Source organism: Balaenoptera physalus (genome assembly GCF_965194825.1).
Source record: "Balaenoptera physalus genome assembly, chromosome: X".
In the NCBI taxonomy this organism is placed as follows: Eukaryota; Metazoa; Chordata; class Mammalia; order Artiodactyla; family Balaenopteridae; genus Balaenoptera; species Balaenoptera physalus.
In genome coordinates, this window is record NC_138903.1 from 98825914 (window position 1) to 98852279 (window position 26366).

Consider the following 26366-nt stretch of genomic DNA (forward strand, 5'->3'; position numbering starts at 1 on the left):
TTAAGAAAAGGAATAGTAAAGTGTTTTTTCCCTTTCTTGCCCAAGTGCTATCACCACAGCTTGTGGCACTCCATGGTCTGTGTGCCGCAGATGCAGCAGCAGCAGCAGCAGCTTCATGTAGAGAATTATCCCGTCTACACTGAGCCGCCACTTCTGGTGAATCAAACCATTCCTCAGTTATACAGTGAGGTGGGGGGACGAAATGGCACACAGGCAGGTTTATCAGCACATGGTAAGTATGTAATGAGATTCCCTGCAAGAAAGACAATTGGATTTTATTGTGTGTAATTTAATAATAGCCTTCAGATATTATACTAGACCAGCATTTCTTAAAGCATGGTATGTGAACCTTTTGGGGTCCCTGAGATCCTTCCTTTCAAGGGATCCATGAGGCTAAAAGTATTCATCATAATACACGGATTTTGTCCCTTTTGCTGTGTTAAATTTGCATTAAGGGTGCAAAAATCAGTGGCGGGTAGAATAGCTGGCACCTAAGCACAAATCAAGTCAGGGGCTCCAAACTGTGCTAGTACTTAGTGTCTTCACACTCATGATATAAAAATGCCAGTTTTATTTATTTTGTGTTTGTTCAGAGACATTCTTATTTTACTAAATTTTTATTCTTTGAATAATTGTACTTAGTATTCTGTATGACAAAATAGGAAGTATTCATAAAGCTCTCTGCATACTGACGTATGGTGATTAACTTTAAAGAAAAGGGTTGTAAGCTTGAGTTTCGAGCTAAACTAGCTGACTTTTCATGGAACACTGTTTTTACTTGAAAGAGTGATAGACAGACGATGGTTATTCAGACTTGGGGATCCGGCAGACATTTTCTCAAATGAACAGCTAAGCCTTATCACTTCAAGAAAAGCAACGGATAGTATTTTTTGTCAGAGATAAAAATTCCAGCACTCAAATACAGGTTATCCAAAATTCTAATTTTTATCTACCACCATGAGCTTGACAGCTTCCAATACTTCATTAACTCTTCTAATAAAATAGATGGTGGGGGGCTATTAATGAATGTGGTGCTTTACATTGTATAATGAAATGTGTCAACATTTGGTAGATCTGTATAACTCAGTGAAATAATATTTTCCCAATTACCAATGTATAATCTTACCTGTGCATGATTTAGTAAAAGATCTATCCAAGATGCAAGATAAAACAATGGATTTTAATGTTAACAAAGTATGAAAAGTCCACATTGCTACTGACCTCTAAGAAATTACCACTTACCTAGTTTTGGTATAGCATCAAAGAATATCTACAATTATCTGAAAAGCCTAATTATTAAGACTTCTCTCTTTTCCAGCTACATATCTGTATGAAGCCAGATTTTCTTCATGTATTTCAACTAAATGTATCATAATAGATAAAATACAGAAGCAGATATGAGAATCCAGCTGTCTTCTATTAAGCCATACATTAGAGATTGCACAAGTGTAAAACAATGCCACTGGTCTCACAATTTGTTTTCTTTTTTTTGGAAAATACAAATTTTTATGGAAAATGAGTTTAACATAATGGGTTTATTTTTACATAAAATAATATTTTTAACTTAGTTTAATTCCTAATGTGGTAAATATTGATAGATATAACCCACATAAACAAAAGCTATTTGGGATCCTCAATTTTTAAGAGTGTAAAGGGATCCTAAGAAAAAAAGTTTGAGACCTCTGTGCCAGACCATAAGGATGGTTGCTTTGTCTGTGAGTTCACAGTATAATAGAGATGGGGAGGCATTTTCAAGGATTTAGAGTAGGATCTTTGGACTGCCCTTCTTAGAATCAGCAGGAGGTAGAAGAAGCGATGTGGACTAACCCAACCAAATCTGTTTTCCATTCCAGCAACTGCTGCTTGATGGTTGTGATTTTGGCTAAGTTACTTAACCTCCCTAAGCCTGATTTTGTGTGAAGTGGGAAATAATGTATTTTATGACTTTCCAGTGTTGTTATAAGAACTATATGAAACCTTATATGTATAAGTATACTGTTCCTGGTGCGTGTGAGGAATGTGAATTTTCTTTCTCTCCTCCCTTTTCTTAAAGCGTATTAATAGTTTTAGAATATTAGCACTATAGAATCTTATTCTTCATGTGGTGGTGTGATGTGGCCCATGGTAATAAAAATTAAAGTATCAACCTTTATTACATTTTTGTTTCATGTACCTTTTATAGAGCTGTTTTTATTGTAGTAAACATGAGACAGTGCCAGTCTTTACTTCACAAAACGAACTTAAGTTATCCCAAGTAATGAGAAACTCCTTTTTTTTAATATTTATATAGTTACTATAATAAGGTCAGAACAGCATCTGTTTATTTCCATTGAAACTGGTGCATGGTAGTGAAAGTGCTGTAAATTTTAAATGATGCTAGCATGTTCATGACATTCAAGAGATGACACTTAAATGTTTGGTCTTTTGGGATGCTCTTCAGAGTTTTGCCTTCAAGTATAGACCAGACTGTAAAAACACCTAAGTTTTTAATTGCTAAAATAATACAAAATGGTTATTTGGATGGTGTGTGTTATACTGGAAAACTGTTTGATAACTTAATTGTGACGAACTCTTATAAGAACTGAACTGACAAGAATGACTCTAGAGAACGTTTCTTTGTGTAGTCTGTTGATATCTAAATCATCCCAGGATTGCAGCTGTCTCTAGGTAGAATACAGCTGACACATTGTACATACATTTATATATTTAATTTTTTTAATTAGAAAATTTTCATATTTTAGTAGCCTGTTTTAGTCACTAATGTTCATATCTAAAGTGCTCCTGCTGCAATTGCTATGATCTTTCTTGGAGTTAATGCTAAATTTCATTTTTACCTGTAGGAACATACATTTATGTTCATGTTAATGAATCTTTGTATATGAAGTGTACTATATGCTTTCTTTGTTTCAGGTACTTTTCCAAATGCTGACCCTGCATCTGTCCCTCATGGAGCATTCTATTATCCAGTGATGTCAGATCCCTATGGGCAGCGACCTTTGCCAGGTTTTGATTCCTGCCTTCCTGTTGTGCCAGATTATCCCTGTGTTGCCCCCTGGCATCCAGTCGGTGCAGCATATGTTGGTTCTCAAATTAGTGGTGCTATGAGTCCTGGGCCACTTGCCTATATTGCTTCACCTCCCTCACCTTCTCATTATGTACCTCAGAATATGTAAGGTTCAGCAGTATGACGTGTTCTTGCACTGCCATTTTTCTTGTTGTTTGGTTTTTAAAAAGTGTTTTATGTTAGTGTTTAAGTGATTTAGGGTGGTTAGGGTGGTTACTATTGTATCTGTCTTTAAGATTATTTTACCTTTTGATTTAAAATAGTACTTTAAAATAAAGAAATATTTCTTTGGGTTGTGAATAAGGACACTGAGATGGATGTACAACTGGCCCCATATTTGAGCATACTTCATTGTATTCAGCTCTTTTCCTGTCAGCCAGCTTGTCAACTTTGTATTAGCTGATGGTACCAATTGATAAAAGGAGTAAATCTGACGAACTGTTGCCTTGGTTCAGATGTCACACATCGTATTAAACCATGCAAAATTGGAAAAACTACTTTTTCCTAGAAAATGAAACAACAAAACCAAGAGCATTTGTTTCTGGGTAACTAGCTTAATATTAACTGAGAGTACTCTTCAGGTTTCTTAAGAATTGTCTGAACTGAGTTGTGTTCTGTGATATTAATCAGTTCTGAAGGCACATGGTGCTCTGCTTTAGATTTATCCCATGTGCTGTTGTTTAATATTGGATTTATGTAACCATTTTCCTGCGCAGTATTGATGTCCTTTGCACATTTAGCAGTAAATAAAAATTAGCATTTAAAATTGCTAAGATGAGTGAGATTTTCTTTTGCTTTTTCATGGCAGCAAAGAGTACCAGACATTTGATTGTTCCCATATGTTTTCCCCCTAGTATTTTGGTTGCCAGAAAATGTGAATTTATAGCATGAATTGGCAGGGTCAGTTGAAATGTTATTTAATCTCAGGACATCGCAATGCATACTACCATATCCAGTTCTTTTCCCTTGAGAATGTCCCTGTAAGTTGTGTTTCTGTTTTTTTTTAAAAAAAATCTGTTATGGAACTTTAATCTAGACTTACTTTCTCATTGTCCTATATTTCTAATGGCTGTTGAATCTTTAAATTATTGTTTAGATTAACCTTGTATCTCTCCAGGCCTGCCTTGTCTTCAGCTTTCTGTGAGACACATTTTATCAGCCTTTCTGCCTTCTCCCTTCTCTCCCTTTCGTCTACCCGAAGACTACAAGATTTTCTGTATTCATTCAGTTCTCCTCTGAGGGGTAATTAATTCATCATGAATGCTTTGCTCTGTCTCACCTACAAACAGCTATTTTAAAAGTGTTCCTTGGTTGCTACAAAACCTATTTATATTGCCTCCTTTAAAAGTTATTTATGTTTGTGAATCATTCTGTTCTTTCCCACCTTCAGCTATACCCCAGGCAAAAAGAACCAGTTGAGACTCAGGGCTCAAGGTGCTTGAACAGGTGAAAGAAGTAGAGTGGAATCCATTGCAAAGAAGATATCCTATCTTCAGTATACTGTTCTCAAGATGATTGATAACAGTGAGTTTCAAATCAGTCAGTGTACTAGTTAAGGCTTCTGCTTCGTAATAGACATGGAACTGGTAGTGTTTCGGTTTTGCATCCTGGATCTTTCCAAGTCCTTGCTCTACAAGTTGGCATCTGACAACTTTAATAAAGAAAGATGGGCAACAGTGCACTGATCTTTCTAACAACGTCTGTATTAATGTTTCAGCTTTTTCTCTGCTAACCTCTTGGGTTCTCAATTTGTGCAGCCTACAGATTGTTTTATGTTTAAAGGTTTATTTTAGTCAAGCTTGAAACATGGAACAACCCCTCTCCAACATTTTTCAAATATGCCAGCATTTCTGAAATGTACATAACTCACAGCAAGTGATTGTCCTATATCTTCAACTGTCAGTGGTTCACTAATTAGCTTCTAAGCAATGTTTTAGAAGGTTGTAGTCTATCTTGAGAATGTGGGTCTGGAAATTGTGCGGTTTTGAGATAAGTACATTTGCCTTAGGCTTCCAGTTGATTTGTTTATTTTTTAAACTTGTAGGTTGCTGCCTTGCCTTGATTTCCATTACTAATTTAATGCAGTTTAATGAGATGCTTGTTATTAACTTAAAAACCCAAGATCAACCTAATTGTTGTTACCAGTGTTGAAATCAATGGTATGAATGGTGTGTTTAAATCATACAAGTATAGTCCACTTGTTTATGCTTTACAGTCAGACTTCTCTAAGAAATAATCAAGGAGTGAGCCCTGACCCTCCTATTGTTTTGTGAGTTGGGAGGGTGAAGGTAACCTGTACTGCGGCAGAAGTCTGCAAAAGGCAGCTTCTGGGTTAAAAACAAAGTGGTCTTTCTGGTAATAAAAAAAACAAAAAACCTAAGACTCAACATGTTTAATCAACCTATAGTATAAGCATAGTGGTAGACTTTTTACATATAACCTCTATAGTTGCTGTTGATATTACAAAAGACATCCTGTCTTTTTCTCTGTTGTTATACCCAACTTTCAACCATTGAGAATTGTTGGGGGAAGGAGGATATAAAGGCACTGTGGTTTGTTCTGGACCCTTTACTTTCACCGCCTTCCTGAGATAAATCTGGTTTACACCAAAGGTAGAAAGCTGGATCATTTCCATAGTGAGGAAAAACAATTAGAATTCATTTTTATGCTGTGTATATTTTTTCTCAAAACTAATTGTGGTTTTCTGCCTTGATTAAGAGCAGATGAAAATATTGAATCTGTTTTACTGTTGAAATTCAAGACTTGTGAATTTAAAACATCTTTCATTTCCTTAGAGCCTATAATCAAGGCATAACCTTTTAATTAGCTTTGGAAGTAAAAGTATAAACAAATCATGATTTTTTGTATGCGAACACCATACATTCAGAACTTAATTCAGACATAAATCTCCATGAATAATGAAATAGTCCATTGGAGAAGGGTAGGGCCTGAACTTAATCTAGATTTTTCTAAATCTGGGTCAAATTTTGTCCATTTTATGTGAAACCTCTTTGAGGCCATTTATATTTCCATTTATAATAAAAAGAATTCAGGAGAACTAATACAGCAAAAGGCAACCTCTTGTTTCCCCCATCTTAGCTAGGATGTTAAATTTCAGTTGGAGCAACTTGATTTAGAACGCTTGTCTTCTCTCCTGCCTCAGTCATCAAAGGCAGTTTCAGGGATGTGTGGGGTGCCTGTATGTGGAAAGATGGAGCTTCAGGAAAGGATGGACCTGAGTTTAGGTAACTACCCACTGAGTGACTAAAACTGCTTTAGAATGATAAATCTGGGTATCATCTCAAAATAATCTGGGGGTGGGGTTTATAGATGAAGATAAGCTGCGTGTTTGTAACTGTTGAATAATAACTGTTGAAGATTGAGTTCATTGTGCTATTCCCTCTACTTTTGTGTTTGAAATCTTTCATAATAGTTGAAGAAAAACTACCTTGGTAACTGGCCATCTGGAGAGGTAATGTTTATAAAGTTAGTAAAAGTTCAGGTTTTTAAACATTTTGCCTTGAATCCTGAAAAGAAACAAGATCTTAGAGACACTGTCACATAAGGTTCATAGGTACCCTTGTTAAGATATCTGGGGGTTGGGGGAAGCCTATAGTATAGGCAACTGATTCTTAAAGTCCTATAATTCTCAAGAATATTCACTAGCTACATGTAAAACTAAACTATATTAAACCATGACATTTATTTATAGTTGAAACTAATTGAGGTGAGTGAATCACTTCAGGTTTAACTGCTTCATTGTTTTCTAATAATCACCACCACCACTTTTGAGTTCACTTTTCTCCTTATGGCTGCCAGAGGGGAGCTTGGAAACCAGGAATCCTTGAGTGTTGAAGAGCTTTTTTTTTTTTTTTTGTCTGGTAGGTGGCTCCTGCCACTGGCTAAACCTTTTATGAGAGGGGTGGAGAGTAATTCTACAATATTGAGATTAAACTGAATCAATTCTTATGAATTCAGGCCAGTCAATGAATAAAATGTTAAGATCTATTTTAGCCAAATATTAATAATAGTTATTGATGTATTGGTGTTATATAGGTGATCAGTCCCTTCACCTAATCAACTAGCACACCTTTTCTTGCAGATCTTATGGCTTTTTCTAAACTATTTAATACAGCTTTTTCAAATCATTTGCAGAATTGTAGAAAAAGAATTCTACCCTAATAGTAGTAGGGTATTAAAGTTCTTGACTTAAAAAAGCTTTTATTTCCTTGCTGGTGTATTAACCAGATCAGGGTAACAATTTTTATCTTGATAAATTTCAGTTATGCAAGATAAGTTCCAGAGATCTGTTCTACAACTTTGTGCCTGTAGATAACAATATTGTATGCTTAAAAATCTCTTGAGGGTAATCTCATGGTAAATATTCTTACCACAATAAAAGAAAGAAAAGTTCTACCACATGTATAGTCCCACAGAAAAACAAACTGTTTTATATTCAGTTGCTTTGCTTGCATCAGCAGTTGAACTTTGTTTTAATTTTCTTTCATTCTTTTAGCTCTGCTAAAAGAGCTTCAGCTACTCAAGAAGTTTTCTTCCTCCTAGTTGTTTTGAAGCACGGTATAGATTTGGCTTTTGTTAACCTAGTTCTTTTCTTTTACTCACTGCTTATTTTTTTCCAACATTTTATTATGAAAAATTTTAAACATGAAAGTTGAAATAACTGCAATGTACATCTGTATATCCACTACCTAGATCATATAATTAACATTTTACTACACTTACCTTTTCACATAACCATCTATGAATCCTATTTTTTGATGATTACAAAGAAAATTGCAGACTTAAATACACTTCACCCCTAAACATCTCAGCATGGATATTGTTAACTAGAGTTCAGTATTTGTTAAAGTTTCTTTTTTAAAGGTTCTTTTCTTTTTGAGGTAAAGTTTACATGTGATGAAATGCACAAATCTTAAGTGTTCGATGCAGTGAATTTTGACAAATCACACATCTGTGAAACCCAAGCCTTTATCAAGATAACATTTTCATCACTCCAGAAAATTCTCTCATGCTTTTCCCAGTCAATCCCTGCTTCCCCGATCCCTGTCCCCTAGGCAAACACTTTCTCTTCTGATTTTTCTCCTATCATAGTTTGTTTTTTAAACTATATATAAATGAATCAGAGTATGTGCTCCTTTGTGTAAGGCTTCTTGAACATAGGCATTTGGGATTCATCCATGTTGTACGTGTCAATAGTTCTTTTTATTGCTGAGCAGCATTTCATTGTACAAAAATGCCGTTCTCCTGTTGATGGATACCTGAGCCATTTCTAGTTTTTAGATACGCATGAAGCTGCTATGAACATTTTTGTACAAGTCTTCTTACGAGCATTTGTTTTCATTCCTCTTGGAATTACTGGGTCATAGGTTAGGTATATGTTTAGTACGGAAATGAAGGCGATTTTTCCAAAGTGATTGTACCATTTTATACTCCCACCAGCAGTATATGAGAATTCCAGTTGTTTTTCATCCCCGACAGCATTTGGTGGTATCAGTCTTTTTGATCGTAGCCATTCTGGTGGGTTTGGTAGTAAGTGGTATCTCATTGTGGTTTTAATTTGCATTTCCCTATGATTATGTTTAACACCTTTTCACGTGCTTATTTGCTAGTTGTATATATTTGTTTTTGAAATGTGTTCAAATTGTTTGTGTTTTTATTATTGAGTTGTTGGAATTTGCTTATACTGGTTGCACATCTTTTCCAGATATATTACTGCTTTTTTAATTGTTTTACCTAACCAATGTATAAATGTTATACACCCAATCACACTTAAAATAATTAGGCCAGGGCTTCCCTGGTGATGCAGTGGTTAAGAATCTGCCTGCCAATGTGGGGAACATGGGTTTGAGCCCTGGTCCGGGAAGATCCCACATGCCGCGGAGCAACTAAGCCCGTGTGCCACAACTAGTGAGCCTGCGCTCTAGAGCCCATGAGCTACAACTACTGAGCCCGTGTGCCACAACTACTGAAGCCTGCGTGCCTAGAGCCTGTGCTCTGCAACAAGAGAAGCCACCACAATGAGAAGCCCATGCACTGCAACAAAGAGTACCCCTGCTCGCCACAACTAGAGAAAGCCCGCATGCAGCAGCAAAGACCCAACGTGGCCAAAAATAAATAAATTTATTTTTAAAAAAGGCCATATTTTTCACAGAACTAGAACAAAAAATTTCACAAGTTGTATGGGAACACAAAAGACCCCGAATAACCAAAGCAATCTTGAGAACGAAAAATGGAGCTGGAGGAATCAGGCTCCCTGACTTCAGACTATACTACAAAGCTACAGTAATCAAGACAGTATGGTACTGGCACAAAAACAGAAATATAGATCAATGGAACAGGATAGAAAGCCCAGAGATGAACCCACGCATATATGGTCACCTTATCTTTGATAAAGGAGGCAAGAATATACAGTGGAGAAAAAGCCTCTTCAATAAGTGGTGCTGGGAAAACTGGACAGGTACATGTAAAAGTATGAAATTAGAAAACTCCCTAACACCATACACAAAAATAAACTCAAAATGGATTAAAGACCTAAATGTAAGGCCAGACACTATCGAACTCTTAGAGGAAAACATAGGCATAACACTCTATGACATAAATCACAGCAAGATCCTTTTTGACCCACCTAGAGAAATGGAAATAAAAACAGAAATAAACAAATGGGATCTAATAAAACTTCAAAGCTTTTGCACAGCAAAGGAAAACATAAGACCAAAAGACAACCCTCAGAATGGGAGAAAATATTTGCAAATGAAGCAACTGACAAAGGATTAATCTCCAAAATTTACAAGCAGCTCATGCACCTAAATATCAAAAAAACAAATAACCCAATCCAAAAATGGGCAGAAGACTTAAATAGACCTTTCTCCAAAGAAGATATACAGATTGCCAACAAACACATGAAAGGATGCTCAACATCACTAATCATTAGAGAAATGCAAATCCAAACTGCAGTGAGGTATCACCTCACACCAGTCAGAATGGCCATCATCAAAAAATCTCCAAACAATAAATGCTGGAGAGGGTGTGGAGAAAAGGGAACCCTCTTGCACTGTTGGTGGGAATGTAAATTGATACAGCCACTATGGAGAACAGTATGGAGGTTCCTTAAAAAACTAAAAATAGATTTACCATATGATCCAGCAATCCCACTACTGGGCATATACCCGTAGAAAACCATAATTCAAAAAGAGTCATGTACCACAGTGTTCATTGCAGCTCTATTTACAATAGCCAGGACATGGAAGCAACCTAAGTGTCCATCAACAGATGAATGGATAAAGAAGATGTGGCACATATATACAATGGAATATTCCTCAGCCATAAAAAGAAACGAAATTGAGTTATTTGTAGTGAGGTGGATGGACCTAGAGACTGTCATACAGAGTGAAGTAAGTCAGAGAAAAACAAATACCGTATGCTAACATATATATGGAATCTAAGAAAAAAAAATGGTCATGAAGAACCTAGGGGCAAGGCGGGAATAAAGACAGAGACCTACTAGAGAATGGACTTGAGGATATGGGGAGGGGGAAGTGTAAGCTGTGACAAAGTGAGAGAGTGGCATGGACATATATACACTACCAAACGTAAAATATAGATAGCTAGTGGGAAGCAGCCGCAGAGCACAGGGAGATCAGCTCGGTGCTTTGTGACCACCTAGAGGGGTGGGATAGGGAGGGTGGGAGGGAGGGAGACGCAAGAGGGAAGAGATATGGGAACATATGTATGTGTATAACTGATTCACTTTGTTATAAAGCAAAAACTAACACACCCTTGTAAAGCAATTATACTCCAGTAAAGATGTAAAAAAAAAAATAAACATGACTTTAAAAATAAAAAAAAATTAAAAAAAATAAGGCCAGGACTTGCAACTGAGTTATTTGGCTGAAAGTGAAGCTGTTCTGGTATGCCAACCAGTGTTCTGGTGGCCTAAAAGTTAATTAGTAAAATAAAAGACAAAACTTCAGGAATGTGAATTAATTAGGGGAAAGTTAATTGCTGAAAAGTCCATGACTACAGAAAAAACTTTAAAAGAAATGTCAACTGATAACTTCAGAAAATATTACCCAAATGTACTCAGATTATACTAGCTGAATAATGACCAGCTTATCCTCAATTTATGTCTTCTCACTGACGCACAGATTGAAACTGCTCTGTACGACATGTATCATTCTTTGGATACTCAGAAGTTTTCAGGATAAGGCCAGTAAGGTTTGTCAGTGTTGTACGCCATAGCTTTATAGCTGTATTGGTCCCTTCATGTCATCATCTCAAAGTTCTTTATGAATGCTTATTCAATTTTCTAAATATTTAATACGGCTTTGTTTAATGGGAGATATAAAAGAATGATAGTAATTATGTTTATGCTCAGTCATGAACTTTTCAAAATATATTGGACTGTGGAGGTCTCCCTTCACTGTGTCTGCTGGTTAAATGATAGTGTAAAATCCACTGTTGTTCACAAATAGATGGCTATAAGTGATTATGTTGGAAAAGGGAGGAACAAACACCTTAAATCTGAGCAGCCATACATTTTGGAGGAAAAAAGTAAATGCTTTATTTTTGTTTATACTGAAGCTAAAAACACACAAAATCATTTTATTGTACAAGATTCTTTTTAACACATTTAAGGATGACAGTAACTTTGCACTTCCTACAGAAAATATTTAAATAAAAGTAATAGTTACTCAAGGAGGCTTTAGCTTTTAAAATAGTAGTCTGCAAAGCCAAATGCCATTTACACAAACACATTTGGAATTTTCCCTTTTCGTGATTAAGCTCGGGAGATACAATTTTAACCTTAAGTTCAATGCATACGTTTTCTGTATGGTGATGTGTGATTGGGGCCTCCAACTAGGCTAAGAAAGTGAATTAAACACTGCCTGTGTTTTCTAAAAGTATTCTTTATCTTCTAGGAAATGTTGGCTCCAAACTACATTCATTGTTCTGAATAGGTAGAAATTCTTCATCCTCAATTTCAACCTGTTTTTGAGACATCTTGAATCCTGTGCAGAGTTTAAATAGTGATACTTTCTTGAATCCTACCACTGGTATGCATTCCTATGTTATAAGAAACAGATAAGTTAAAATGCTTTCACTTGAGAAGGATGTTTATCCCTATCTGAACTGAAATGTCCTTGAGAAGGTCTTTGTCTTTATAGTTGAAATAAGAGAACATATGGGTTTACTTGTACTATGTTAGAAGAGTAATTTGAACAGTTAAAAAATTTTAAGTTAATTTATCAAATTGGGTTGCCTTTAACATTAAGAAAACTACAGACTAATGTGTTAACCCTTTGGGTTTAGAGGTTTCCTCATGAGCTCCCACAACATTCATTTTAGTGCCATTGGTTCCAATGAATCCTACTAGACACTCAAGAATTCTGACTGCTTCTCCTGCCCAAGTATACTAAGCACAGTCATCACTCTGCTTATTGGACTACAGGCTACATTGCTTTGGTTATTTAAACTGATTGCTTAATGTATGTTGTAAAAGGAAGTCCTATAAGATGTGACCAAAAATGGATGAATCTGTACTTCAAATAATATGACCGGATCTTATACAGGAACTACCTAGTGTGAACATGTGATTTTCAAATGACCTGAAAATTCAGTTGGCTGTTGCCATCCTCCCATTAGAGTCGCCTCCTACTTCTGTTACCAGAGCTCATCCTGAATCCAAAACCCTCCCCTCAATTTCCTGGGAAGGCCGGGGCTTTTCCTTACTGCCCTTTCTTCCTGCTAACAGTCTAGTTGTCAGAGCCTCTGTATTATAAAGTGTGATTTCTTATGGATCAAATAAGCCTTGGGAAGCCAATACTGAGTTTATTTACAACATAAGCCATTGGAAGTTGGAATGTGTTTTACTGTTTAAACACAAATATTTCAAGGGTTAAGTCATTATGGTTGTTCCCAAATCAGTGGAGATTCTATATCTAAATATGGTGTTCTTTAATGTTTCCTCCCTGGGGGGCTATAAACTTATTCCAATAAGACTGCCACTGTTCCAAGCATGTTTGAAGCTATAATAGATTCCAGACTTGAAAGAGGGACAAGGCCTCATGTGGGGGTGATGGAAATTTTTGTATCTTGATTTTGGTGATGGTCCTAGGGGTGTATACAACTGTGAAGACTCACTGAATTGTACACTTTAAATGGGTGCAGGTAGTTGTACACAAATTATTCCTCAAAGTTGATAAGGAAAAAACTAGATCCTGAAGAGCAGTTTCAGGTCACTTCACAAACCCCACAAGAAACTGTCTTGGTATTTTATAATTGTGCCTATCAAGGTGCCTATTGTGTGATAGCACTTGAAAAATATTTTTTTACCAGAAAAAGTAGAACTCAGCTTGATTGCCCAGATTTTTACCAAATATGGATCTAAAATTAGTTTTGACTGTTTCTAAGAATTTAATCTGACAAGATTATGATTTTCTACCACTGAGGGTATTAAGAGGTGGTATTGTGGATTTTGAACACCCTCCCAAAAGCAGAAGTCCACAATGATTTGAGTAATGTCAGCATTCGAAAATGGGTGCAGCTTAAGGTGACTGCTTTGAAGAACAACATTAATTTGGGCACATTAATTCTGCCATGTTTATGAAAATATCAGTCTCATTTTATAATCTCACTTTATATGTTTATTCTAAATTTTTGAGGCTAAAGTATGATATCAGGTATAGAATCTAGCGTTCTTCCATACTACCCTCTCCCACTTTTACCTTTTATTTCTCTTTTCTGTAGAGTTTTAGCAAATTCACTTTATTTCTTAGATAAAGTTTGGGGAAATCAGCCCTTCCAGTAATTGGTCATAAGTGCATATTTATAAAAGCCAGTCAGTGATATTGCACAATTTAAAATGTAACCTTACTATGAGTCTGATGTGTTGAATTTAGGAATACAGTGATCCCAAGGTGAGAATGTGCTGTGATCTGAAATTCAACCGAAATATAACTCAACCTTTGAAAAATGATTTACAGTTCGTTCAGGCTAGTCTTCATATACTGTTGCACTTCTGGATTTTGTTGAGGGAGAAATGATGATGTTACTGTTTTAATCCAGAAACTACATGTTTTAAAAAAAATCAGGGAACGCCACCTCAATTTGGTTATCTAAAAAGTTTGACAGTATGGTGATTTAGCCCTACATTTTAAAGTGCTTATCCATACTAGTCCTTGCTTTGAAAGCTTTTCCGTTTGCCTCTTTACCACACCATCTAAGTACCTCAAGCACTCCCCACAAAAATCCAAAGCCTCTTTTTTGTCTTGTCATCCAAGGCTCAGTTTTAAGGGTTGTATAAGACCAGAGAACTGTCAAGAGGGTTTCTAGGTTGGCAGGCAATCGGTCGCAATGAGTATTGTGGGGTATATTGAACATTGTGGCAAAAGACACAATGGCCAAGCCCAGCTTAACTGTACTTGCAACTGGTTGGCTACCATAGGCCAAAATAAAAGGCACACTGCCACCAAGGGTGATGTCTTAGTATGTGTATGTGCATGTGTTGAAGTGCAGCTCCTGGGATGTTAGGTTGCTCTGGAACCTGCTCATAGATAAAGTCAAAAGGCAAAATACTCTGCACGTTGCTGAAAATGGCATTCACACTGCAGGCCATTATTTCTTCATTTAGTCTTCTGTGGTTCTATCAAGTCATTTGGCGTTGTAAAGAAGGCTTTTCTTTTTGAGGGTGAGGTTTGAGGTTAGGGCAGATGTGTGCCACAGTCATGGATTTATGAAGGTTGATTACGATGATCAAAAGTTGCAGGCTCTTTTTGTTATTATAGAAATTGCCTTTCATTTGTGTAGTAATGGGAAGTTTCTACAGAGCTGTCACAACTTTCACATCAGATAAGCTTTTGGCATAAGGGCATTCCACTTAATTTTATATTTAAACATTAATAATTCTTAATATGTACATGTCTCTCAAGTACCACAAACACTGATGGTATATCTTTAGGAGAAGACCACAACTCAGATCCAATAAACTAACAAGTAGTATTGACATATATACACTACCAAATGTAAAATAGATAGCTAGTGGGAAGCAGCAGCTTGGTGCTTTGTGACCACCTAGAGGGATGGGATAGGGAGGGTGGGAGGGAGACGCAAGAGGGAGGGGATATGGGGATATATGTATACATATAGCTGATTCACTTTGTTATACAGCAGAAACTAACACAACATTGTAAAGCAATTACACTCCAATGTAGATGTTAAAAAAAAAAAAAGATACAAGTCCACTCTAGAGCTTAAAAATACTACCCTAGCCAGCTGCCTGTATCATTCCAGCAATCAACTCCTTTGTTTCTTAATAAACATTCCATTTCTTAAGGCTCTCAAAACTGCCTACCAGCACCTTCTTCTCTGGACCACCATGCAGCATATAGATGAAAATCCTAGGCCACATATCAACATATGAATAGTAATATCTCAAGTATGCAGTAAATCTGAAGTATACAGACTTACTTAATTCACCAAAAATATATATTTTTATTTTTACAGGTAGGTTCTTTCTTCTGACCTACAAGCTTTATTTATTCTTCAAACCAGAAACCCCAAATCCTGAGAGCTCTCAATATTAACACTTGTACTGCAGTGGATGCTGCTTTGGCAGTTCGTTTTAGCAATTCCTCATCACATCTCAGGAAGTTTCTTTCCATTGAAGTTCTTCCTGCTCCCCCTCCCTTCAAAATGATTTAGTAATTACCAAAAGGGATGAAAGGCCAAGCCAGAGCAATCAAATGCTATTAAGTTTCATTGCATGTGTGTGTGTGCACAGACAAGGTTCTCACTTTTACAAACATCCCCAAAACAGTGCAAGCCAAAACGCACATCTGTTGGAAAAAGTGATGGAAAGGGTCATTGGAAATACAGTAGAAATAGCATTTCTCTGTACTAAAGTAATGCTCACACTGAATTGGGGTACTCGGTTCCCAGTGGCTAGTTCTACACCAACAAAGTGGATATTTGGAACAATTATCTAGATAAAGCAAGCCAAAGAATCTAAAATACGCACAGGTTTGAGGCAAAGCCACAGGGTTCGGGAATGGAGGGAGCTGATAAGTAGGTATGAAGAGTTTATTTTAAATGATCCAAACAATTACATCCACTTACGTTGGCTATGTCTATACATGCAGTCTATTAACACTGTTTTGAAAATGTGATTACCAAAGTAATATGATCAGTTTCTCTTGTGTACTTTTAAACAGGAAAGAATGTCTGCCTAACTTCAAGTACTTTTCACCTGATGGTTGAACAAACCAAGGCCTGGGCCACTTAAACCGTTAGTTAAAACACCACTTGAGTCTTACCCACAAGGCAATATGAACGTCAAATGGTTATTTATATTATCTGGCTAAGGTATCGACTCATATTTTTCAGTGAAGTCCCCAATGAAATTTGCAGAGGAGGTTTTACACTGCCATAATAACTATAAAGTTCTTATTGAAAAAGTATTTGTTCATTATTTAAGTCATTCAAAACGTAGAGGCTGTAGGGTTTGTGTGTGTGTGTGTGTGTGTGTGTGTGTGTGTGTGTGTGTGTGTGTGTCTTTAATCAAATTGCAGACAGATGTTTAGATGTTTTGGACTTAGCTGAAATGCCCTAAATCAGGTCAGAGTGGAATGAAAAATTACTATGAGAGGCAGAAAGAATCAGAAAATTTCCAGTATTCCCATGTAAGTGGGCAGAAGTATAACCTGGAGATTTCTATGCCTATAAAATTTGGCATCTTCCAAAAATGGTGATTTTGAATCATTCCTTTTTCTTTGTACTTCACTGGATTTAAAGCTAGAAGTGGAGGACATACTTCAACAATGGCCATTTCTGAATATAATTCAGACATTTTCTTTGTATTTGATAATATTTTTACCCTAATTATCAGGGAGACTTTAATGTAATTATGATGGAATCAAACAAATAAAATAGGTGTCCAGAAATGATAAGAAATTCACCTGTAATGGAGGTGAACCATGGTATAGATACTTAGACAAAAAGTAAATGATTCTTGTACCATTTATAATTGTATTTGACTTTGGAATACATTTTTAACTTTACATATAAATATGTCAGTCTGAAATTTGTGGAGTTCGTGGCATTTTGGGCAAATGAACAAAAAGGTATCTATAGTGGCCAATCCATTTCCACATCTCCTATGTATAACATATAATATGTGTGCTTAATAATGTCTTGTTTCTATAATCTAGAAGATTTGGGTTTATTGACTGGCTCTGTGACCTTGAGCAAGTCATTATCCTTCTCTGGACCTCTTTTTTTTTTTTTTGTATTTGTAAAATAAGACGTTAGAATTGAGTAGATCCTCACTAAGTTTCTCTTTTAGCTCTTATGTTTATAAATTTACTCTCAAGTTGGCTTATACCTTCTCTGGGGTCAGAGAACATACTTAAACATTTGATTTGAAATATCTTTCTTGATAGTAGCTGATCCAGAGGTTTGAGAGGTGAACACAAATCTCCTTCCCTTCCTACTTTGTACTAGAGTTAGAGTTAATAAAAATGTTGGTGTCACCATCACGGAAGTTAGGACAATAGCTGATTAGCTTTAACAACTAACTGGCTTCAATGCCCAACATAGCTAGGCCTCAACACAGCTAGTGAAATCTTAAGCCCAAGTCATAAAGACAGTAACCCTGAGAAGATCTGAAAAGGAATGTACTGCCCATGAAGTCTGACACTGGTTTCTTTCAGTAGTAGAGATCGGCTATTACGATTTACACATATTCTCTCTTTAGAACATAACTGAGATAAGAGTGTATTTTGGACCATGGCTCTATCTCTGGCTACCCTTGTTTTCCAACAAATTGATAAAGTAACTGCTGGAACAATGAAACCTAGGTCATCACAAGTACATGCATTTGTGAGAAAGACATACTTTTTTTTTTTTTGATGAAATAGGGCCATGTATTGGTTTCTGGTGCCATCAATATGAGTTAGGAATGTAGCCCAGGTGCTATTTATTATTCAAAGTGAATTTGACAGTTGAGAAAGTTGACTCTGTAACTTTAGAAACCTTCCTTCTGGAAAGTAACCTGTTACTGATGTCAGGGCCACTTAATGATAGTCCCACTTAGAGAAGCAGGAGAGAAGTTGGATTTGAGTAAATGATCACTTTGGGTATGATCAAGGAATTATTCTGTGATAATGTCTTACCAAATGGATCTTGATGCAGCTTGTTCTCTTGATCACTTTTTCCTGGATCTGAGCTTTGTTCTTCAACACCTCCTCTTGTTTCCCCATCATCCCCAGTTTGTGTCTTTTTCATGTAGAATATTTTGTTAGTCACCAAAGTTAGGGCTAGAATGGGAATCAATTCAAATAACAGAAACTACACTGTCAAAAACTATTTTGGAAGCATATTTGCCTTGTTTGAGAATGCTTCATTTCACTTAATTTTGCCAGAAAGTATACACATGAATCTAGATGGTTTCCTATTACTGTTGGCATTTATTGAATACAAGAACAGGGTGACAACTAATTAAGTTTCTTACTTTTTTGAGCTACCCATTAATTTAATGACCAGGACCCAGACCTCGGGCTATTTCAGGTCATGTGTTATTGTGTAAGTTGGGGATACCTTTGTGCTAACATTGGTGAAAACCGCCCTTGTTTAGCAGGTAATCAGTTGATGGTTACTGGATCTAACATGGTGACCATATGCATTATGGGCTTCATTTTTTAACATTTACCTGTGTGTTCTGATGAGGTGCTCCTAGGCTGTGGAAAATAATTTGTTTTGATGTATAATGCAGTTTTCTTTGAAGACAGTAGAATTTGGATCATGTCTATAGTTCCATGAATTCACTAGGGTTGTTATGTTATATATCTAACATGAGTTTACACACGCAATTCCACTGCCCCCACTGAACATTAAAACTGCAACTTGAATCAAGTTATCTAGACCTAAAATTGTTTTTGTTGTTGTTGTTGTTTTATCAGAAAGCAATTAATTAAAATGAAGGTGCTATTTTCAGATTCTGACACCTCAACAAGATGTCATTTTTCTGTTAAAAAAATATTTTCAAATCCAGGCTTTTATCTTAGAAATGCTTTTGATAGCAGTGATGATTAAAACTATCAACAGTAGATAGGACCCTATAAATATACCAGCTAACTATTTTTTCTTGCCAATGTATGAGATGTAGTGACTGTTGATTAGAGTACAGTAGAAGTTTTTAAAAAACAGTACACATCCTAAATACTAATCTCGATGCTATCAAATTTTAAAATGTAGTAAGCTAACTGAAATACACAAACACAGGAAAGGAATTCACTAACTTATTAGATATGACATACTATGGGGTAAATATTCATTGGCATACATTAGGAAACTCACAAATCTTTAAGAAACAAAAAATTCAACAGCCCCCATGATAAGGAGAAGTTGTAGTATTTAAAAGCAAAAACAACACGAAGTCCACTTATACCTAGAAACCACAAGCTGACAGTTCTTTGGAGTCTATTCAGTTTCCCTTTGATGCTGTTCATTGAACCAGAATGGGCAGCATGGAGCACTGAAGGGCAACAAAGATAGGCAAGGTAGTTTGCCTTATCTGATAGCTGGTGGGGACTGCTGAGCACAGCCCTCAGCCCTGTGGGGAAATGGTGTGAGATCCTGAGGAAGGTCAGGAATCTGTGCGGCAGCGACAGTAGCAAAGTGGCACCTGGAGCTTCAAGGAAGCAAGGGTAAGAAAAGCAAAGCCAAAGGGTTAAGCACCCGACTGCACCTCTGCTGATTAGGGGCAAACACCCCTTCAGTTGGTTTTGAAATGGACTTAGTGTTTGTAGGTATAAAAAGGCAAATAATAGTAATAATAATAACAGGAACAAAAAATGAAGAATGTGGCTATAAAAGATGGTGAAAACAATAGGAGTTTCACTCTCCTGTCTAGTGGGGGGGCAGTGAGGGAATCATATTCTATGTCACCTCTGAGAGCAAAGAAATGAGAAATTTTCTGAGTTCCAGAACAGGTGGTACCGGCTTGACTTAGAGCCGAGTTGTAACTTGTTCTTCCTGTCCGTCACCCCATTTGTGCATGAGCAGGTCACAAGCCTCTCCCCAAGTTTCAAATACATCCTCTGAGGAGTCTAAAAGTTGAGAATTCGAGGAGCAGATGCTGGATGCGCAGTGAAGAGAGCTGGAACAGGCGAGAGGGCATTCACTGCTCTGAGCAGCGCCCCGGGCTTCGCCTGATTCTACTTCACTGAGGTTAATTTCACTCTGAGAACAGGACTCTGCTTTCCCTTTCTCCATCTGAGAATATTTGATGTCCTGCCACATATAGTGCGGCTGAACGATTCCATCAGAAATTGTGTACATCGGCTCTGAACTGGGTTCAGACATATGACCATTAAACTTGGAGAATAGGAGACCCAGTTTCTTGAGAGAGGGACCCATGAAGGAGCGTTTGCTTGATGACTCAGCTTTTGACTTCCCTTGGGCGCCACCAACTCTTGGCATGGTCCTGATGAGAGGTGGCCCATGGCAGGCTTTTTTCTTGCAGCCTAAATTGAAAGAGACACTCTTGGATTTGGCCCGAGCCCCGCCACTGCCATCATTGGTATCATCTCTCTGAGAGAGTTCAGTGCTGCTAGTGGAAAAACTTCTCCTTTGGTGCTTCCTATTTCCCAAGAGGTCAAGCACTTCATATCGAAAGCTGGAAATGTCCTGCTTTAATTCCTAGGGCAAGAGAGAAGACACGTTATGTTAAGAAGCTTGGTCTTTAGTTCAAAATAGGCACATTGGGTATCCTTCGGAATGTTCCAGGTTTTGCCTCACCGCAAATCACAAGGTACATGAACTACCAGAAAAATCTCACATTATTCCAGCACAAGAAAAACATATTAACAATGCTGTGGGCAGAGCTGGCCATTGGGAAAAAAATGTGCAATTGGTAAAGTTGATTTCAGAACCTCCCTATCAGGAGCACGCCAACAGGCTGAAGTGTTAACCAACAATGAAGGTATTAGAGTAGGGCTCTCATTGGAATCTGCGTAGAAAAGTACTACTGAAGAGGAAAAAGCTTTTAGGACTCTCAGGAATAAAACTAGGGAAGTGGAATGTCAGGAGATGGGACTGCTGTTTTGGGCCAGGGGACCTTGTTTATTCAAGTGCCTGTGAAATGTCTTCTATCGCTAACTGGCTGCCTAGATACTAGCTCGTGCTTTTAAAAACCATCTTTGAAAAGCTTATATCTGATCATGTCGTTCTCTTGCTTAACACTTTTTAGTAACTTGTCGCTGACCTTAGGAAAAAGGAAAAATGCCATACCACAGACTACAAGGTTTTTCAAGATCTGGTACATGTCGATCTCTCCCATTTCATTCCTTCCTGCTCTTTCCCCAGGCTTTTCACTGTCCACCTGTATGGACATATCCTCTCTTGCCTCTGGGCCTTTGCATGTGCTGTTTTCTCTGTCTGGAACACTCTTCTCCCCAACTCTCCTTTATCTGTCTCCTCCTTCAAACCTCAGCTTAAACATGGCTTCCTCTGGAAAGCCTGCCTCGAATCCCCAAGTCCCAGTTGGGTGTCCCCCCATTTCTATGTCTCTACAGCACCCTGTGTTGATCCTGTTAGAATACTCAGTCATTCGCCTCTATTATTATTGTGTGTGACTCCACGAGAGAGTAGGGGCTGGTTATATCTTGCTCATGACTGTGCCCCAGCACCTAGCAGAGTGCTTGGTGTATAGCAGGCCCTCAATTGATGAGTTATGTCTGTGGATTAGGATAACAGCCTTCTTATGTTCCTTAGAAAATATATACGTGTTCTAGGATAGGGTTTCTCAACCAGTTGACATGTTGAGTGTGGTAACTCTTTGTTGTAGGGAGCTGTCCTGTGCATTGAAGGATTTTTAGCAACAACCCTGGTCTCTACTCACTAGATGCCAATAACATCCCAATGTGACAGCCAAAAATGTGTAATGGTAGGGTTTCATAAATGTTAGATTTAATAATAGACTTTTTGTCTTTATCTTATATCTTTTAAAGAAGGCCTTTAAATCTCTAGGCATCTTTCCTTCGCTATCTTTCTTCTCATCACACACCCATGCCATATCATTTAAAGCACTAAATTCCCATACTGAGAAAAACCCAGAATATTAAAAGAATGCATATTTTTATTCATAAAGCTGATTGTGGTGTGACAGACATTGGTAAAATCTATCCATCTACTGGATGACAGACTATTCTAAGAGAGAGAATAAGAATTGTAGCTGGTTTTGCTGTATTATAGGCTGTTGAAATTCCATCACCAGAAACCTCAAACACTGTGAAGATTAAATGATGCTTAAGAAATGTGAAATGAAGAATTAAACCACTTTATGATCAAATTACCTTAAAATTTTCTTCTGTTAGTCCCTCATTTGTTTTGGAATTTCTTATCATAGCTGCCACATATCTTTTGACTAAATTCCTGATAACTTCCTGGAATTTAAACAAAAACATGAAGAAGCATTCAGTTTCCTTCTTGGACTCTCAGTAAAATAAGAAACATACACAGGAAATAAAATACACTTAGACTGTCTCTGCATTGGAAAATCCTCACAGGATCCAGGCATTTTCTACAAAACCCCCCAGTTAAGTCCATTGGCTAAATGAAAAAGTTATTATGTGTCCAAATTTGGTGACAGAGTGGCCCAGTGAGATCAAATTTACCCGAAAGGAAAATTTTCCACCCAAGCATAAGGTAAACACGGATACACATTCATGGAATAATGAGAGCAGAATAATCCTTGAATGGTCACAGTCAATATCCTTTCCCTTCAGGCTAGATTAAACTTGAACCTTCCTAGTAAGATGAGAGTTTTTCTTCCTTTTATAAAGTTGAGAAAGTCATTCTTCAGTGTCACAGAGTCTGATGATTTCAATGTCCACTAATTACATAATCAAGATACTTTTTCTTAGAGGCAATCTATACTTCTCCTTTACAGGGATGGCCTCTTTTAACTTAGCCTCTGGGAATGGTATACACATGGTCACCCTGCTTTGTGTTAGTAATAGTGATGATGATAGCTACCACTTAATGCAACATGTCAGGCACTGTGCCAGGACACACACACACACACACACACACACACACACAACCATACATACATACTCACCACTCAGTTCTCACAACTACAGTTTAAGTTTTATCATCCTTATTTTACAGACGAGGAAACTGAGGATCAGTGAGGGTAAGTGATTTGTCCAAGTTCACACAACTGACCAAGAACTATTGTGCTTAGTCCCTGTGAAGAAGCTTTACCTGGTAATGTTGATTCTGTATCAGGCTGTCAGCATGGCGTTCCTGTCATTGAAAACGGACAGAGAGGTTACATCAGCAGCCTCCCAGCAGCCCATCCACTCGAAAATATTTCTAAACATTAGGACTGGAACATGACAGAAGCTACTGCCTGACAAACCCCCAAAGCATCTGTAGGTTGGAATAGTTTTAAGATGTTCAAGATAGGGAATGTTACAAAGGAGGGAAAGGAGAAAACAGTTGTGTTTACAAAGAAACATAATTTTTAAAAGCCTTACTGTGAAGCTTCTCAAGTTGTGCCTTCTCCGTCTACCATCAGGGTCTCTTTGGGGGCAGAAGGTGTTGTTGAACCAGTTACCAAGGTATAGAAATGACTTGGGGCTGGGGATGATGTTGAAAGGAGGTGGCAAGGTGCCGCCTTCATCGAAGTAACTCATCCAGAGCTTCGTCCTTGCAAACTTCCACTCAATATCGGCATGATCCTATGAAAGAGAGAAGTTCAGTGATTTGGGATGGGAAAATGCAAAATGCACCCCTGACTCATTCTCAAAGTTCTACTTGCTTCTACAGAGGGCAATCTGTCAGTAGCTATGAAAATACAAATTACACTTACCTTACGACCCAGTAATCCTACAATTAGAAATTTATCTTATCGATATACTGGCAAAAAGAGGTATGCGCAGGGCTGTTCGCTAGCACTGCAGCTTGTAAGAGCAAAACAACTGGCAACAACCTAAATATCCAACAGTGGGAGACTGCTTAAATAAATGATGTCACATCCACAAAATGGCTTATAATCAAACTATTAAAAATATAGTAGCTCTATCAACATTTTATATGTAGAAACACATATCGTATAATGCATTTGTCCATATATTTATGAGACCTCTAAGTGAAAAAAGCAACATAAAGAGCAATATATATTGTGTAAAATGATCCCCTTTATCCAACTGAAAACCCCTTTATATTACATGCTTACATGTTCTAGACAGGTACACACTAAATTGGGAACAGCCAAAAAAGAAAAAAAAAGAAAATAGATAGTAAATAATAAACTTAGTACATAAATAATAAATAAATAAATAAATAAATTGTCAATAGTAGTTATTTTTAAGGAGTAGGATTGGTGTGGAGAGACTTTATGTTTTTTTTAAAAATCAACATTATTGAGGTATGATTTACACAGAGTAAAATTCATCTAAGTGTTCAATGAGTTTTGATGAGTGTATGTACCTGTGTAAGCACTGTCATTAAGACACACACACACACACACACACACACACACACACACACACAGAGGCATACATTTCTAGGAGTTTTAAGACCTGGAAGGACTAATGTAATCACCACCACAATCAGGATACACAACAGTTCCATCAACCCCCCAAATTCCCTAATGTTGCCCCTTTGTAATCAAACTCTCTCGAACCCCCCTGGCAACCACTGCTCCATTCTCCACTCCTTTAGTTTACTTTTTCCAAAATGTCATATAAATGGAATCATACGGTAGGTAACCTTCTGGGACTGGCTTATTTCACTCAGCATTAATATCTTCGAGATTCATCTGGTTTTGTATGTATCGATAATCTATTCCCTTTTATCGCTGAGTAGTTTTTTGTTGTGTGGATGTACCACAGTTTACTTATTCATTCACCCATTAAAGAACATTTGGGTTGTTTCCAGTTTTTAATAACTGTGAATAAAGCTACTGTGAACATTCATGTACAGGTCTTTCTGTGAACATAAGTTTAACTCCCCTGGCTTAAATATCTAGGAGTGATATTGCTGGATCATGAAGTAAGTGTACATTTAACTTTATAATAAACTGCCAAACTGTTTTCCAGAGTGGCTATACCATCTTTCATTCTCACCACTTGCTCTGTATCCTTCTTAGCATTTGTCAAGTTTTTTAAAGTTTAACTATTCTAACAGATTAAGTAGTGGTATCTCATTATGGTTTTAATTTGCATTTCCCAAATTGGAATGAAGTTGAGCATCTTTTCATATGCTTATGTGCTATATAGATATCCTCTGTGGGGAGGTGTCCAGATCCTTTGCCCATTTTTATTGGGTACTTTGCTTGCTTACAGGTGGATTTAGATAGTTTTTATTATTTATTTATTTATATTTATGGCTGTGTTGGATCTTCGCTTCTGTGCGAGGGCTTTCTCCAGTTGCGGCAAGTGGGGGCCACTCTTCATCGCGGTGCGCGGGCCTCTCACTATCGCGGCCTCTCTCGTTGCGGAGCACAGGCTCCAGACGCGCAGGCTCAGTAATTGTGGCTCACGGGCCCAGTCGCTCCGCGGCACGTGGGATCCTCCCAGACCAGGGCTCGAACCCATGTCCCCTGCACTGGCATGCAGACTCCCAACCACTGCGCCACCAGGGAAGCCCCTAGATAGTTTTAAAATATATTCTGGATACTAGCTCTTTGTCAGGAATGTAAATTGCAAATGTGTTCTCTCAGTTTGCGTGTTATCTTTTCATTTACTTAATGGTGTCTTTCATAGAGCAAAGTGTTTTAATTTCAGTGAAGTCAAATTTATCAAATTTTTAATGGATTATGCTTTTGGTATTACGTCTAAGAACTCTTTACCTAACCCGAGGTCATGAAGATTTCTCTTATGGTTTCCTCTACAAGTTTTATAGTTGTAAGATTTGCATTTAGCTCTCTGATCAACTTTGAGTTCATTTTTGCTTAAGGGGTGAAGTTTACATTGAGGGTTTTTTGTTTGTTTGTTTGTTTTGCCTGTGGGTATCCATTTGCCATTTGCTGAAAAGGCTATTGTTCTTCCACTGAGTTGCTTTTGCACCTTTGGCAATCAGTTGGGCATGCTGGGACTACTGTCCATCCACATTCAAAAGAATGAAGTTGGACTCCTACCTCATACCACATACAAAATTCAACTCAAAATGAATCATAGAACTAAATTTAATAGATAAAAACTATAAAACTTTAAGAATAAAATTTAGGAGTAAATCCTTATGACCTTGGGTAAAACAATGGTTTCTTAGAGATGAC

At 37.3% G+C, this 26366-nt stretch overlaps 2 protein-coding genes across 2 annotated transcripts in view; one reads left to right on the forward strand and one right to left on the reverse strand.

Annotated features, from left to right (window-relative positions):
* ALG13 (ALG13 UDP-N-acetylglucosaminyltransferase subunit) overlaps window positions 1–3837 on the forward strand; it is a 65930-nt gene extending 62093 nt beyond the window's left edge. The window contains 2 exon segments of the mRNA XM_082447523.1: window positions 46–232; window positions 2911–3837. Of these exon segments, the coding sequence (XP_082303649.1) occupies window positions 46–232; window positions 2911–3173 (450 nt within the window). The 3' untranslated portion in view covers window positions 3174–3837.
* A 119-nt stretch (window positions 3838–3956) lies between these two features.
* LOC309653264 (short transient receptor potential channel 5-like) lies at window positions 3957–25446 on the reverse strand. The gene is made up of 3 exons (XM_082447836.1): window positions 23623–25446; window positions 23348–23389; window positions 3957–22524 (listed from the first exon to the last, which is right to left on the reverse strand). Exons 1-3 carry the CDS (start codon window positions 23779–23781, stop codon window positions 22426–22428), a joined length of 300 nt encoding a protein of 99 aa, XP_082303962.1. The 5' UTR covers window positions 23782–25446; the 3' UTR covers window positions 3957–22425.
* Window positions 25447–26366: the final 920 nt, after the last annotated feature.